The 17,509-nt window shown below is 40.6% G+C and overlaps 1 protein-coding gene and 1 long non-coding RNA gene across 2 annotated transcripts in view; one reads left to right on the forward strand and one right to left on the reverse strand.

The window, feature by feature from the left end:
• The window catches only part of hs3st1l1 (heparan sulfate (glucosamine) 3-O-sulfotransferase 1-like1), an 86,690-nt gene extending 84,763 nt beyond the window's left edge, over positions 1–1,927 (forward strand). Inside the window, exon 2 of the mRNA XM_061962549.1 lies at positions 573–1,927. Within this exon, the coding sequence (XP_061818533.1) occupies positions 763–1,656 (894 nt within the window). The 5' untranslated portion in view covers positions 573–762 and the 3' untranslated portion in view covers positions 1,657–1,927. The remainder of the gene's footprint in view (positions 1–572) is intronic.
• LOC133607696 (uncharacterized) overlaps positions 1–17,509 on the reverse strand; it is an 82,401-nt gene that overhangs the window by 53,079 nt on the left and 11,813 nt on the right. The gene's annotated exons all lie outside the window — the stretch shown is intronic.

Below are 17,509 nucleotides of genomic sequence, written 5' to 3' on the forward strand. Positions count from 1 at the left end.
GCATTTCCCAGGGCGCACCTTCAGCATGCTAAAAAGGTGGGTTCCATTGTAGATGCACTGCAGGACAGCTTCTAAAATGCCCAGAAAGTTGGGACATAATGCTCGTCTGCATGTTTCAAAACAGAGCAAAATGCCACATGTCGGAGCATGATAACATGAATGTGCAATAAATGTGTTTCTCGATGGTGAAAGCTGCGTTGTACACCCAAAAACCTCATTAAAATAGGGTGGTCTTTACCAGTTATCAATTGTACATGCAGTTTACATTTCAGATGTAAACCTAATTTTACTTAGGATTCAAGGGACTTTGTTGTCATAGCAACACACATGAGGCACATGAGATGGCACAACATTTAGTACCCGAGCTCCCAGATTTAGCCCAATGAGTACCACAAGAACATATACATGTACATATTGTGTGAGGATACGTTTTTGATGGTCCCATTTTGGTCATGGAAAATCTTTGATAAAAAAAAAGTCTATGAACCCTGAATACAGACATTGACCCCATAACACGTACCTCTAATCTAAAAGCCGCTCTGTTTTTGTCTCTCTTTTTTTCAACCCTCCAGATGTGCTGCGGAGAGCCTATGATTTCTTGTCTTCGTGTTAAAATCCGGTGGCAGAGACAACCTACGCCTTCCACTGCTCTTGTTATCAGTGAGCCCAGAGAGAGAGAGATCTAGTTTACAGCTAAATCACAAGCTCCTGTTCTTGGCTCACCCTCCACCATCATTATTCTCCAACATCCTGTCAATCGCCATGGCCTGCTTCCTGGCCTCTGCCTTTCTTCTGGTTCTACACACGTATGCTGGCGTTAGTTTGAACAGCATGGACGTCACCAACAACGAACATGTGACCTCTCAACCTCCGCCGGGCACTAGCAGAAGAGCCCCACACAGCATAATAATCGGGGTGCGCAAGGGAGGCACGAGAGCCCTCCTGGAAATGCTTGACATACACCCGGAGGTTTCTGCTGCTGCAACTGAGGTGCATTTCTTCGACTGGGATGAGAACTACTCTAAAGGTTTAGAGTGGTACCGTGAGTTGATGCCCTACTCGTACCCTGACCAGATCACGGTAGAGAAAACCCCAGGATATTTCACATCAGCTCTTGCACCGGAACGCATATGTGCCATGAACTCATCCATAAAGCTGCTGCTGATTTTACGTGACCCGGCTGAGCGTGTCATCTCCGACTACACCCAGGTCTACTTCAACCGACTGGAGAACCACAAGCCAGTGCAAGCCATCGAAAACCTTCTAGTTCGCAACGGAGCTCTAAATATGCGCTACAAGGCCATTCAGAGGAGTCTATACGACATTCACATGCGGAACTGGTTGCGTCACTTCCCCTTGGAACAGATCCATATCGTCGACGGGGACTTGCTCATTCATGACCCCTTGCCAGAGCTTCAGAAAGTGGAGCACTTCCTCAACCTGCCCCCCAGGATAGTTTCCTCCAACTTTTACTTTAACCAAACCAAAGGCTTTTACTGCATCCGAAGTGACGGTCGAGAGCGATGTCTGCACGAGTCAAAGGGTCGTCCCCACCCTGCTGTCAACAGTACTGTCCTCCAACAACTCCGTTCTTACCTTCTAGAGCATAACAGAACTTTCTTTAGGCTGGTGAAGCGTACGTTCAACTGGCAGTAGGAGTACGGTATGAAAATAGCACCTGAAGTCAAAGTAAGGCCCAAAGCACTTTAGACAACTGACATTTAAAGGGTCTTTGAAAAGTTCCTAGCCTTGTCTCCTCCAGTTTCCGAGGACGGATTAACTGCTTTTACAAGATACAGCAGAATAAATGGAATACGATACTTCAACTTTATCATTCTGTTTGTGCCGCAAGCACATAACTGATCAAATGACAGCATAATATGTTTTATGAACTGATGAACTTCTCTGTCTTGTTTGATATTTTTGTTCTTGGTAATAAATTGTTCTTTTAAATGTTTCTGGCGTGCCAGCGTGACTCCCTTTCTTTGCAGCTGTCACCTCCCCCATGAGCCTTCTGTTTTAGCATGAGAATGAGGCTTTGATTTGCTGTTGTGGAAAGTAGATATTAATGCAAGGCAATAGTTACCCTGGAGCGCAGGTTTAGTCGTGCAGGAATCACTAATGGTTTTAGACACTGAAGGTAGCCAGAGCCCACAGCTAAATCAGTCAAATCCAAGTCAGCGTGCTTAGATCTCAAAAGCTTATCTTGCATTTTACTGATGCTCAACATTTTACTCAGGTGTTCTAAAAATGTTGAACGGCTGTTCAACATTTTCAAACCTTTGCTTTGTTTTTCCCACATATTCATCACTTTCCAGAAAAAGGCAGATTTCCCTGAAACATCTCTTTTTTATCCCATACACAACATGGGTCATGTTACTTTCATTGATTAGCGTCTAAATATCAGACAAAGCTGCAGCTGCACTGGTAGAAAATGTGACCCTAATGCTGATCTCCAAGAATGAGCATGTAGTTCTCCCAAAGCCAAATGTGCATTGATTTTTTACTGAATGGGAACAAATATTTTCATGTACACAACTTTTCATCAGTTGCCTTATCAATTCAGCTTTATTCATCATACTCCAACAAATCTATAGTAATTTCCAAACCATGCAGTATACCTAAATGTACACCGCACCCACCTAAATTTTGTACATATTTTATTTTGTACATATATTGGCCGCACATTGGAACATGAAATATTAGCACAGGCGCTTGTGTTCAACAAAAGAGTGCCTGGATAATAGGATAATAGTTTTTCTTAGTTTTTTCCGACCTACAATGTGTGTTAAAATCTTGATCCGTCTGTTTGCCATACCTGCTAACAACTACGGTTTTCCCATAATATCGTATTTTTCGGAGTATAAGTCGCACCGGAGTATAAGTCGCACCTGCCGAAAATGCATAATAAAAAAGGAAAAAAACATATATAAGTCGCACTGTAGTATAAGTCACATTTTCTGGGGAAATTTATTTGATAAAACCCAACACCAAGAACAGACATTTGAAAGGCAATTTAAAATAAATAAAGAATAGTAAACAACAGTCTGAATAAGTGTACGTTATATGACGCATAAATAACCAAATGAGAATGTGCCTGGTATGTTAATGCAGAGCCGGCCCAAGGCATAAGCGTACTAAGCGCTTGCTTAGGGCCCCGCGGCCACCAGGGGTCCCCCAAAAGCAATTAACAAAAAAAATTTTTTTTTTTTTTTTTGCATGTACAAGTCTGACTGATGATTTCTAAATGATCAAAGATATATTATTGTACAAAAACACAGTTTTAGGTCAACATTTTTGCACATTGCTGTTTCAGGTTTTTGTTACCAAAAATAATAAAGTGAATCAGAATCAGCTTTATTGTCCAGTTATGTTTAACACACATGGAATTTAACTTCAGTAGACTGCGCTCTCTTTGTACAAAGTAAACATTAAATATGAACAATTAACTAAAAATATAAACTAGTAATTAAAGACTAATATGTACAAGACTGATGAGACAAGATGACACTTTTACTGTAAATACAAAGCTTTATCACTTGGACTGTTCAACCCCAGGCCACTCTTGTAGCTGAATGTTTTCTACATTTTAAGATTAGGAATCATATGTGGCACTCTGGACATCATTCGTTCATTCATTGGTATTATTTATGTTCTTAACTGGGCCACCCCCATATCTTTATAAATGACATGTCATTTGTAAAGACATGCCAGGCTGACAATAGGATAATGTAAACAACACTGCCAGAGCCGCAATGAGTTTATATATTATTTATATATTATTGGCAGAAATAGAGGGCCCCAAAATCAAATTTTGCTTAGGGCCCCATGGAGGCTTGGGCCGGCACTGTGTTAACGTAACATATTATGGTAAGAGTCATTCAAATAACTATAACATATAGAACATGCTATATGTTTATCAAACAATCTGTCACTCCTAATCGTTAAATCCCATGAAATCTTATAAGTCTAGTCTCTTACGTGAATGAGCTAAATAATATTATTTGATATTTTACGGTAATGTGTTAATAATTTCACACATAAGTCGCTCCTGAGTATAAGTCGCACCCCTGGCCAAACTATGAAAAAAACTGCGACTTATAGTCCGAAAAATACAGTAAGTACGGTTTTTGATAATCTATTCCGGTTTACGGCTGCAGTGGTAAAAATTACGGTTTTCCATTAAAAAATATGAACTTAAAAATCGAAGCTACGTAGCAAAGCAACTACACGGGCAGGGGACAACATATACGGGAAACATCAATGATGATTGGTTGGTTTACGTATAAGAAAATCCATGATTGGTTGGTTGGTTTACTATGATGAGTAACGATTGGTTACGATTAGTGCAAAACCTTACGGAAAGGCCAATCAGAGGCAAAATAGGGCGGGTCATCGAACCAGGAAAGGAAATCACAACAGACATGCACATCCCAAATGACGAAGAGAGAGTCGGAGAAGAGAACAGGGAATATTCAAGCGGGCGATTTATATATTTAAAAAACTAGTAGAAGGTGGCAGAGGGATTCTCTTCCTTAGATTTTTTTTTTAGCGATGTAGACGACGTCCAGGAAACCCACAATGTGTCTACTTGGCCACATTTGGACAAATGTATGTGTCTGGATAAAACAATGCCCAAAACATTAATTTGAGTTGTTTACCATGTAAGCCCAAATCAAAACTCGACATGGAAGACGTGGAATACACATTTCAGAACACACATGATTGTGGCAGACGTGATGACTTTTGCTACAGTATAGCCTGTCTAAATGCTACATTTCATTGTCATTAGTGTTTTAGAACAAGACAGTAGCTGACATGTTGTTAAATATTTCTACTGTTTATATTTTGACATTGAATAGTTCAATCATTTTGAAACATAAACAACATGACTGCAAGATATTTGTTATTTCATGCTATGAATCACAAATGGCTATTCAGATAACGGAAGTTAGCTAATACAATAAACATTGTTTGTACTCTTCATGATTTTTGCATTTGGAGCAGTTAGAAATGGAGAGGGCGTCGAAGAGACAGAAATTGGCTATAAAACCTGCAGCCCCCAGCCCCTCGGCTCATTTTAAGTCTTTTTCATTAAGTTCAAATCACATGCCTGATATTAGGTCACGGTGTGGTTGATTTTTGGTACAATAAGGAAACAAAATGCAGAAGCTGCTTAGCTTTTGTGTTTATTGATTTTTTTAATGAAACATTTAAATATAAACAATTATCATGCAAGTAATTTTATAATAAATACAATCCTGTAATTAGGAATACAATTATAAATAACAGAAAAATGTAAACATTTATACACTGATACATGTTGTGCATTAAAGATTGCTCATCCATCCATCCATTTTCTACCGCTTGTCCCTCTTGGGGTTGTGAGGGGCAGGAGATATACCGTATTTTCCGCACTATAAGGCGCACCGGATTATTAGCCGCACCTTCTATGAATTACATATTTCATAATTTTGTCCACCAATAAGCCGCCCCGGACTATAAGCCGCGCCTACGCTGCGCTAAAGTGAATGTCAAAAAAACGCTGCGCTAAAGTGAATGTCAAAAAAACAGTCAGATAGTTCAGTCAAACTTTAATAATATATTGAAAACCAGCGTTCTAACAACTCTGTCCCAAAATGTACGCAAATGTGCAATCACAAACATAGTAAAATTCAAAATGGTGTAGAGCAATAGTAACATAATGTTGCTCGAACGTTAATGTCACAACACACAAAATAAACATAGCGCTCACCTTCTGAAGTTATTCTTCATTCGTAAATCCTTCGAATTCTTCGTCTTCGGTGTCCGAATTGAAAAGTTGCGCAAGCGTGGTATCCAAAATGGCCGGTTCCGTCTCGTAGAAGTCATCGGGAGTCAGTGTCGCTGTTGTTCTGTGAATCCTGCCTTCCGGAAAGCTCGGACCACAGTTGTGACCGAAATATCTGCCCAGGCATTTACGATCCACTGGCAAATGTTGGCGTATGTCGTCCGAGGCTGTCTGCCCGTCTTAGTGAAGGTGTGTTCGCCTTCGGAGCTGTGTGAAAAAAGCCACCCGGCCTCTTCGCGTAAACTTCCCTTAACCACTCGCTCATCTTTTCTTCATCCATCCATCCCTTCGAGTTAGCTTTTATGATGACGCCGGCTGGAAAGGTCTCTTTTGGCAAGGTCTTCCTTTTGAATGTCACCATGGGTGGAAGTTAGCATGGCAAGCTAGAACCACAGTGAAGGATGACTTCTCATTCCCTGTGGTGCGAATATTCACCGTACGTGCTCCCGTTCCACAGTGCGGTTCAGTTGCTGTGAAATACGGTAGTAATCCGTGTGCGGATGGAGAGATTGCGTCTTTTTATGAACCGGATCGCTTAGTAGGAGCCATTTTGTGGTCTTTACAGATGTAAACAGGAAATGAAACGTACGGTGATATCCGCGCGTTTTTTCTTCTTCTTCCGGGGGCGGGTAGAAGAAGAAGCGCTTCCTGTTCTATGGGGGTGGATGCTTTCCTTGGCGGTTGCTTGCGTAGAAGAAGAAGCGCTTCCTGTTCTACCGGGAAAAAAGATGGCGGCTGTTTACCGAAGTTGCGAGATCGAAACTTTATGAAAATGAATCGTAATAAAGCGCACCGGGTTATAAGGCGCACTGTCAGCTTTTGAGAACATTTGTGGTTTTTAGGTGCGCCTTATAGTGCGGAAAATACGGTAATTGTTTTAGTTGCTCCTTGTCTCATCACGCTTCGTAGTCTCCAACTTTACTCTTAACACATATTTTTTTCTTAAGCATATAATATTTTTTACCTTAAATAAGCATTTGTTAACATAAAAATGGCTAAATGAACAAAAAATATCAATACTACAATATTATTGGCACTAAATTAGACCAAACCAATTTCTTTGCTTTTCATTATCGTGGCCAATGATTGGCTCAGCCTCAGGAGGCACAACTCTATTGGATTAAACAAGTGTAAAGGTGACTTTTTGGGGTGTTATTTCAAGTCTAGAGGGCTCTCATAATGTTAAAAATAGTATTTGAGAAGGTTGTACACTGTTTTGTATGTTGTAGCTATGAGAATATTTCTATTTTTAACTAATCATTTTGGACACCCATGGTTGACAATGTTTCTCTTCAGGAAAGTGCAACAGAAAGAGTTTAAAGATTGTGAATAATTACTGTATTTTTAGAGGGGAGTCAGGGTCCGATATTGATATCCGTTATCAGACCGATATCAGCAAAACAAACTGGATGATATAAACTTGTATAAACTCATCTAAGTGTCCTCCAACACACAAGGTTGGTCTTGTTTTGTATTTTGGTGAAGTCATTTACAAAAGGTAAACATGATAGGTTAAAGGCTACTAGGAGCGAGCAGCGACACAACAGCTAAGCACACAATAGCACACAAGCTAGACATATGTAATACATTTCCATAAGTCAATGCTTCTCAATGTTTTCTCCAAAAATATTTAAATGCATCAACTTTCCTGAAATAAAAAAAAATATATATATATATTGTTTAAAGGGGAACTGCAAATATTGGGGGGAATTTTTCCTATCAAATCATTATGAAAATACATATCGACGGACGGAATTTTTTTTTAATGCATTCCAAATACTAAATTCATTTGATCAAATGGAGCCAATGGGAGCTGTTCTATTCTGCCTATATAGGGGCCCTAAAAAAACATCCAAACACCTATATTAGGGTTTTATATACATGATGTAAGTATACATGTAATGTAGTAACGAGCACATTTATAATAACATTTTATATTTACGTATTTTGATCAATTTAAGTATACGCCACGTATTAATTTCAAAAACGCATCACAACATTTGCTTTTTTCCATCACTGATTTCTATTCACTGCAGATGTTATGAGCGCAAACAAACATAATAAATCATCACTTACTGTGCAATGTCTGCTGTCATTAGGATGCCAACTGCTATGATGTTCATATATTCTCTTTTAGATTAATAATGTCTCATAATCCTCAAGAAGAAACGGGGTCAGGGTGAGGGGGACAAGTGCTTTTTTGTGTCATTCTCGCCAGTTCCAGATCCTAAATGGCTATCAAAGTGTCCCAACTTGTCAGATTATATCTTCAGTCATCTACTTTTCATGTGAGAGGCATGATTTATGATCTACAATAAACTTACAGGGAGCAGGGAAATGAGGAAGCAGCTGATCAGTCGCTGATGAAAACATCGGCACACAGGAAGTGATCATGGCGCCGCTATAAATAGTTTGTCTGTGTGAGCGCTTATCATAACAATATCACTATTACTTAGTTATTATTCAAGTCACAATATGTAAATGGTATATTGTTGGCGCTTTTTGAATGGTTATTTATCAGCTTTTATTGGCAGAATAGTGGAGCTTCCATTGGCTCCGCTGTAAGCAGACTTTTATTTACGTTTGTGACAGTCTCTCACTGTCGTCCGGGTTCCATGGACCACCAAAGAGGGACATGACTTCGAGCAGGGTTGTGACTTTGTTTATTTTTTCAAATAAACCTCAGTGCAGGTCGCTTTTCAGCTCCTCTTCTCTGCTCGCTCTTTGGTTCGCTTTTCAGCCTCCCTCGTCTTTGTCTGCGTCTCCCGCTTGGTCTCTTCCGCTCCTCATGCGCTGCTGGCTCTCCAACTCCTTCTGCCCCGTCGTTCACGGCTGCCGCCTTTTTACACAGTGCGAGGAGATTATCTGATTGTGCCCAGGTGGGAGCTCCACGCACCTGATATGATTTACGGCGTCGATCCCGGCGCACCCCGCCTCGCTGCTTGCTAGCCGTCCACGCCTCCTCGCCGCCATCTTGGAGTGGGCTCCGGTGTGCCCTGCCTCGCTGTCGGACTGCTGGCCCCGCCTCTCCACAACGTTTATTTAATATTTAGAATGCATAAAAAAATTTAAAAATCCATCCGTCGTCATGTCTTTCATAATGATTGTGAACGATAGACAAAATTAAAAAAATGTGTAGTTCCCCTTTAAACTACCGGTACAAACATTATTTGACTGCCTTGAACCATTTGATACTGAACAATAAAAAAATAAAAAAAATTGAATTGATCAACAAAATTAAATCAAGAGCATAATATATAAAACACTTTCACCTACAAAATGAAAATTAATGAAACATCTTGAGCTGATTTTTCTTTTTATAAATGAAAATGAAGTCAAGATTAGTAGCTACAATGAGGAAGTTTTGTAGTGCACAGCTTTTCAAAGCGAGGTTTTGTCATGTCTGTGTGATCATGTTTTGTTTTATTTTTGGACTTTTTGTGCACTTTTGTTTTGTTTTGTCACCATAGTTACCCATTAGTTTCACCTGTCATGTCACGCACCTGTTTTGAGTCACGCACCTGTTGTTAATCATGTCTGTGTTATTTAAGCTTTTCATTTTCTGTTGTTCGTCCTGGTGTCATATCCTTTCTAACCCTGCTATCCTCTCGTTTCAAGCCCTGTTCACGGTCCCATGCCACAGTAAGTGTTTTGTTATTTCGTGTTCAGTTTCTGCCTTTGTGCAAGCATTTGTTTTCATAGCCAAGTCGTTTCTCCGCCACTGTGCGCGCTTTTCGTTTATTCCTTTTTTTGATAATAATAAATAAATCATGTACCCTCCTTCAAGCCATGTCCGATCCAAATTCTCTTGCATCTTGGGAAAACAAAAACTCCATAGTCCAAGTCGTGACAGGTTTGAAGCATAATACTGCGTGATGCTGCATGATACTGATAAAGCATGTTCCCCTGGGTCATACCTTTCTACTTGGTGCGTCACAAGCTTGGATGAATGAATAATTATGACCAACAGGTGTCGTAAAAAAACAAATTAACACTCCACTTCATAAGCATAATTCTGAGTCTCACTTCGTAGCCCAGGTCTCCATTTATATTGCTTTCATGTTATGCACTTGTATTTGTCAATTTATGTGTTTCACTGGTGAGCGAAATCAAAAATAAAACAAGAGATTAACGACGGAAAAGGGTCTCTCGATTCTTCTTGGCGCTCACGCCTAGCCTGTTTTTGTCCATCTAAATCTCTGCATCTGTGCTTCTTTGTCTTTTCCCCAGCCTGTGGAAGTGAATGTACAATACACGTCCTGTCCCTCAACTTGTAATGAGTACAGTGTGGAATTTCGGTACGCAGCTTTATTGAACCGAAGACTCCTTACCTAAGAATGCAAATACTGTTATATCTGGAACTGTTTGTGTATTCCTGCATGGAGGAGGAGTCACTATAGCTTGATGAGTTCAGTGGATGGATTTAACCTCAACCCACTCAAACTACTTTTGGATGAACTGCAAAAGAGTTTGAGAGCCAGGGGACCTTCTTGTCCAACGTGACTCCACAAACGTTCTTCTGGACGAATGAGCAAACAAATCCCACAAAACAAACTCTAACATCTTCAAGAACGTTTTGCAAGGAGTGTGGAAGCTTTGCAGTTTTTTTCCCCTGTATTGACCTCCTGTGCCTTGGTAATGTAATGCTGTTGTGATCAAAACAGAACACGGAAGCAGTTTTATTGAAATATCCATCCATCCATTTTCTACCGCTTGTCCCTTATGGGATCGCAGGGGTGCTGGAGCCTATCCCAGCTGCACATGGGCGGAACGACCCTGGACAAGTCGACACCTCATCGCAGGGCCAACACAGATAGACAGACAACATTCATACTCACATTCACACACTAGGGCCAATTTAGTGTTGCCAATCAATCTATCCCCAGGTGCATGTCTTTGGAGGTGGGAGGAAGCCGGAGTACCCGGAGGGAACCCACGCAGTCACAGGGAGAACATGCAAACTCCACACAGAAAGATCCCGAGCCCAGGATCGAACCCAGGACCTTCGTATTGTGAGGCACACATACCTGTGCCTTATTGAAATATATTGAATAAATATAATAATATTGGTATATTTAGTTCTGATGAGGTGCCGACCGATCCAGGGTGTATCCCGCCCACCGCCTGAATGCAGCTGAGATAGGCTACAGCACCCCCCGCGACCCCGAAAGGGACAAGCGGTAGAAGTCATACCAAAGACTATAAAAATGGGACCGATTACCTCCCTGCTTGGCACTCAGCATCAAGGGTTGGAATTGGGGGTTAAATCACCAAAATGATTTGTGGGCACGGCCACCGCTGCTGCTCACTGCTCCCCTCATCTCCCAGGTACTTTAACTTTAACTTTTTAACTTAAAATGGATGGATGGATGGATAGTTTGGACAATGCCTTTAAAAAAAAAACTGCTTAGGGAATTCTACCCTTTGCTCACCAGGGGGCACTTGCGCACCACAATAAGTCACCAGGGAACAGGGAGAGGAAATGTGTCTTTCTTACACAATGCATGCAGTGACCTTGGCTGATACCTGCCAGTCTGCTTGGGTAAGTATCACATTTTTAAGTCACAAAAACACAATTGCTTACAATATCAGAGCAGACAGTGAATGAAGTCCTGTATTTATTAGGACTGTGCTAAAATGGCATTCATCTCATCTGCACTCTTACAGGAACTGTAACTTTAAATGATCATCCCGCCATGATTATTTACCATAATATTACAAGAAAATATATGAGTTAGGTAAGCTATTAAATGACAGGGTATTGCGACAGGCTTTTATGGCAGGATGCAATTATATTGTCACAGGCATACATTATATTAAAAAAAATCAAATGGGAACACATTATAGTCACTGCGCACAGTATCGTGTTCAACAGAAGCACACTTTCTTAATTGATTTTCAGCCTCTTTACTTAATAACTCGGCAGTGGATACACTTTTATTATCATCATGATTAGATAGAAGGAACATCCTTATCATATCACTTTGTTTGCACCAATAAAAGTAAATACTGTTTTGAAAAAATGTAACTCTATCTTCAACGTAAATTAGGTACATCGGGGTCACCAACATTTTTCTTTCTCATATCATACCTGTAATGTACCGCATGCCTAATCAGTTATAGCATCAAAAGAGCTTTAATTTGATAGCCATCCCACTTTCATAACTTTAGTATAAAGGAAGTTACAGTAACTTTTGTTTCAAGATGTTATTCTGTCCTTCCATATTGTTTTACAAAAAACTGCACAAGTCTATATGTAGTATAGAGTTCAGCATATGTTAAGTAAGCACATGCATACACATCAATGGGCACACACAAAGATGGTATTTTAAAGCGGCAAACATGTCTGGACATTCCGGGTGAAAAAAAAAATGTTTTGCATGCTCATATTTTGATAGAAAGGTCACATGAAAGCTGATAAGTAATAATTCTAGCATTATCCCTGTCGAATGTTGTGATTCTTCTGTTTGGAAGGGTTGAATTTGAGTTGCACTTTTGTGTACTTGCGATCACTATATGATTTAAAGGCCTACTGAAACCCACTACTACCGACCATGCAGTCTGATAGTTTATATATCAATGATGAAATCTTAACATTGCAACACATGCCAATACGGCCGGGTTAGCTTACTAAAGTGCAATTTTAAATTTCGCGCAAAATATCCTGCTGAAAACGTCTCGGTACGATGACGTCTGCGCGTGACGTCACGGATTGTAGAGGACATTTTGGGACAGCGTGGTGGCCAGCTATTAAGTCGTCTGTTTTCATCGCAAAATTCCACAGTATTCTGGACATCTGTGTTGGTGAATCTTTGCAATTTGTTTAATGAACAATGGAGATAGCAAAGAAGAAAGCTGTTGGTGGGAAGCGGTGTATTGCGGCAGGTGTTGTGCCGGATAACGCACCCCGGCCGTAGAATGCACCCCCTGACTGTTGTGCCGGATAACACAGCCAGTGTTTCATTGTTTACATTCCCAAAAGATGACAGTCAAGCTTTACCATTGGCCTGTGGAGAACTGGGACAACAGAGACTCTTACCAGGAGGACTTTGAGTTGGATACGCAGACGCGGTACTGTGAGTACGCATGCAGCTGCGGCTTCCAAACATTTGATCGCTTGCCCGTACGTGCGTGCCGCTATGTGCATGTCACGTACGTAACTTTGGGGACTTTGGGGAAATATATGTGCTGTATGAACTTTGGGGAGGTGAACGGTATTTTGGGCTGTGAGATTGAGTGTGTTGTGCAGGTGTTTGAGTTGTATTGGCGGGTTATATGGACGGGAGGGGGGAGGTGTTTGGTATGCGGGATTCATTTGTGGCATATTACATATAAGCCTGGTTGTGTTGTGGCTAATAGATATGTCTTGTGTTTATTTACTGTTTTAGTCATTCCCAGCTGAATATCATGTCCCACCCACCTCTCACAGCATCTTCCCTATCTGAATCGCTCCCACTGCCCTCTAGTCCTTCACTCTCACTTTCCTCATCCACAAATCTTTCATCCTCGCTCAAATAAATGGGGAAATTGTCGCTTTCTCAGTCCGAATCGCTCTCGCTGCTAGTGGCCATGATTGTAAACACTGTGAGGATGTGAGGAGCTCCACAACCTGTGACGTCACGCTACTCGTCTGCTACTTCCGGTACAGGCAAGGCTTTTTTATCAGCGACCAAAAGTTGCGAACTTTATCGTCGATGTTCTCTACTAAATCCTTTCAGCAAAAATATGGCAATATCGCGAAATAATCAAGTATGACACATAGAATGGACCTACTATCCCCGTTTGAATAAGAAAGTCACATTTCAGTAGGCCTTTAAGATTGCATACAAATTTGATACCAAACTAAAGGGGATCGTTTAACAAACATGATAAACCAGTGTGTGAAGTATAAGAATAAATACGGCAAGCAATTAAGCCTAATTTTTGAGGGAAGCCTCTGTAGAATCTCATGTAAACCTGCCCACACACACACACACACACACAGGTTTTCTCTGTGTCGTGTAGAGGTCATAATACATTAATTAATCGGGATGAAAACATTTCACATATGTTCTTTTACATCGATGGCATTGAAGTAACACCAGAACATTGTGAGAACGTCAGTTGTAACTACCGTATTTTTTGGAGTATAAGTCGCACCGGCCGAAAATGCATAATAAAGAAGGGAAAAAACATATATAAGTCGCACTGGAGTATAAGTCGCATTTTTGGGGAAATGTATTTGATAAAACCCAACACCAAGAATAGACATTTGAAAGGCAATTTAAAATAAATAAAGAATAGTGAACAACAGGCTGAATAAGTGTACGTTATATGACGCATAAATAACCAACTGAGAACGTGCCTGGTATGTTAACGTAACATATTATGGTAAGAGTCATTCAAATAACTATAACATATAGAACATGCTATACGTTTACCAAACAATCTGTCACTCCTAATCGCTAAATCCGATGAAATCTTATACGTCTAGTCTCTTACGTGAATTAGCTAAATAATATTATTTGATATTTTACGGTAATGTGTTAATAATTTCACACATAAGTCGCTCCTGAGTATAAGTCTCTCCCCCGGCCAAACTATGAAAAAAACTGCGACTTATATTCCGAAAAATACGGTACATAGATTGCTCCAGTGTTCTGGCGAGACATGCGCCACACTGGAATTCATGCACCCTGTGTATCTACGCACGCCTTTGAATCAAACACATACGGAAATGTAATTGTGCATTGAAGGAATCTTGCAGTAGAATCTTTACACTAAATACAATTATATGTTTTACTTTGACACACCTTCGGGGCACTCCGGCTTCCTCCCACCTCCAAAGACATGCACCTGGGGATAGGTTGATTGGCAACACTAAATTGGCCCTAGTGTGTGAATGTGAGTGTGAATGTGGTCTGTCTATCTGTGTTGGCCCTGCGATGAGGTGGCAACTTGTCCAGGGTGTACCCCGCCTTCCGCCCGAATGCAGCTAGGATAAGCTCCAGCACCCCCCCCCCGACCCCTATAGGGACAAGCGGTAGAAAATGGATGGATGGATGGAGTATAAACCAGCTCACTAGAGATGGGATTTATGGCTCTTTAAAAGGGAACTGCACTTTTTTTGGAATTGTGCCTCTTGTTCACAATCATTATGGAAGACAAAATGACTGATTTTTTTTTATTTTTTTTATGCATTCTAAATATTGAATAATTACAATCAAAAATCTGCTTCCAATGTATTCTGCATATAAAGCCCTTAAAAAACATCCAAATACCTTCATTAAGGTTTTATATACATGCTGTAAGTATATATGTAATGTGGTAACAGGCACATTTATAATAACATTTGACATTTACGTATTTTGCTCATTTTAAGCAAACGCGGCTCATTAATTAAAAAAAAATGCATCATGACGTTCGCTTTTTTTTCTCCACTACATCATCATTTCTACTCACTGCAGACTATATGAGAGACAACAAACGTAACAAAACATCACTTACTGTAGGAGGTCTGCTGTCATTAAAATGCCGACTGATAGGATGTTCACATATTCCCATTTAGATGAAGAATGACTCATAATCCTCATGAAGAAAAGGGGGGTGGAACCAAGCGTCTTTTCGTGTTGTTCTCGCCATTACCTGGTCTAAATTGGCTGTCAAAGTGTACCAACATGTCGGAATACGTCGTTGTCCCTTTTACTTTCCAGGTGAGAGGCATAATTTATGATCTGAAATTAAGTCTGACGAGCAAAGAAACAAAGAAGCAGCTGATCAGTTCATCAGTTGATTGGCACTTAAGCTTGTGACCACGGCCCCGCTATAAATAGTTTGTCTGTGTTAGCGCCAGTGTTGGGACTAACGCGTTACTTTGTAACGCGTTACTGTAACGCCGTTAGTTTCGGCGGTAACTAGTAATCTAACGCGTTATTTTTTTTTATTCAGTAATTTAGTTACCGTTACTACATGATGCGTTACTGCGTTATTTTACGTTACTTTTGATGTAGTATCGGCTAGAAACAGAAGCGCTGCGGTGTCGTTCTTCTGAATCTTCCTCTGTCACAAGCCGGAGAGAAGAAAAGAGGCGCGGTCTATGTGTGTGTGGGTGTGGGTGTGGGGAAAAAAAGTTGTTGGCACGTTCAGTCCACACACAGCGTGGTCATGGCGAGCGGAGTAACGGAGGAGCTTGAACGCCCCCGCCATTGAATCGGTGTGTTTATAAGTGCAGACTCGGTTGTGCAAAACGAGGGTTTTAAACACATGCTGAACGTGCTTGAACCACGTTACGACATCCCGTCGCGCACCCACTTCAGCAATAAGATTGTGCCAGATCTTTATGAGCAGGAGAAGAAAAAAGTTGTGGATGACCAATCCCGAGCATCATCTGTTGCGCTCATGACAGACGGGTGGACGTCCAGCGGAACTATAAGCGCTCACTTCATCACAGCAGACTGGGAGATGAGAAGACACGCCCCCTCTACGAGAGTCACCTTGCGCAGGTACTGACACAAGCAGTGGAGGACTGGAAGATAAAGATATCCCAGTCACACGTGATAATGCCAAAAATCAAATAATTACAGAGAATGAGGCAGGACTGGGACCACAGATAGGTGCTTTGCACATGTAGTGAATTTGGCATCACAGAAGGGAATCTCAGTCAATAGGATGGAGCGCCTCTTTGGGAGGATCAGGAAGGTTTCTTACTTCCACCCAAGCACAACAGCTGCTCATGTGCTTAAGACAAAGCAAGAAATGCTAAAGCTGCCTGCTCATACATGATGTCCCAACGAGGTGGAACTCCACTTATGATATGTTGGAGCAGCAGGCAGCTATATACTCTGCATTGACCCACAACACCCTGAAGACAAATGTCACCCTGTCTGATGATGATGTGAGAGTGGCAGGTGAGGTCCTCCAGGTGCTTAAACCCCTCAAAAGTGTTCCATCTCTACTGAGCACTGAAACTTCACCATCTGTGTCAATGATCCTGCCACTGAAAACAAGTATTCTACAATCCATGGCTCCAAGTGTGGAAGACAGCAGCATCACTCCAGATGTCAGGCTTTATGTTTCAAAGAAGATGATGTGCCTTCTTATGTTGCACTTTAACTTGTTTTTTATTCATGGTCATTGGTCCAAGTTTAAAGAAAGGAGGAATGCCTTTTTATGTTGCACTGTTTTTCATTAATTATGTTAAAAGGAAAATAAAAATGTATGTCAAGTTGATCAACAGATTGTATTATTCTCCAGTGCAATAACAGTACTGAAATGAAGGCAAAAAGGGCATTAATGGGAGCTTTAAAAAAAAAAGAAGAAAAAAATAAGTAACTAGATAGTTACTTTTCACAGTAACGCATTACTTTTTGGTGTAAGTAACTGAGTTAGTAACTGAGTTACTTTTGAAATAAAGCAACTAGTAACTGTAACTAGTTACTGGTTTTCAGTAACTAACCCAACACTGGTTAGCGCTTACAATAACAATATCACTAATACTTGGTTAATATTCAACTCACAAAATGTAAATAGAGTATTGTTGGCGCTTTTTGAATGTTTTATATTGGGTGTTTTGGGTGGAATAGAGGACCTACCATTGACTCCGGTGTAAGCGGACTTTTATTTAAGTTTATTTACGAGTTAGAATAAATAAATAAATAAATACATTTGTCATCATGTCTTTTGTAATGATTGTGAACGATG

This window comes from Nerophis lumbriciformis, linkage group LG02, assembly GCF_033978685.3.
Source record: "Nerophis lumbriciformis linkage group LG02, RoL_Nlum_v2.1, whole genome shotgun sequence".
NCBI classification, from domain to species: Eukaryota; Metazoa; Chordata; class Actinopteri; order Syngnathiformes; family Syngnathidae; genus Nerophis; species Nerophis lumbriciformis.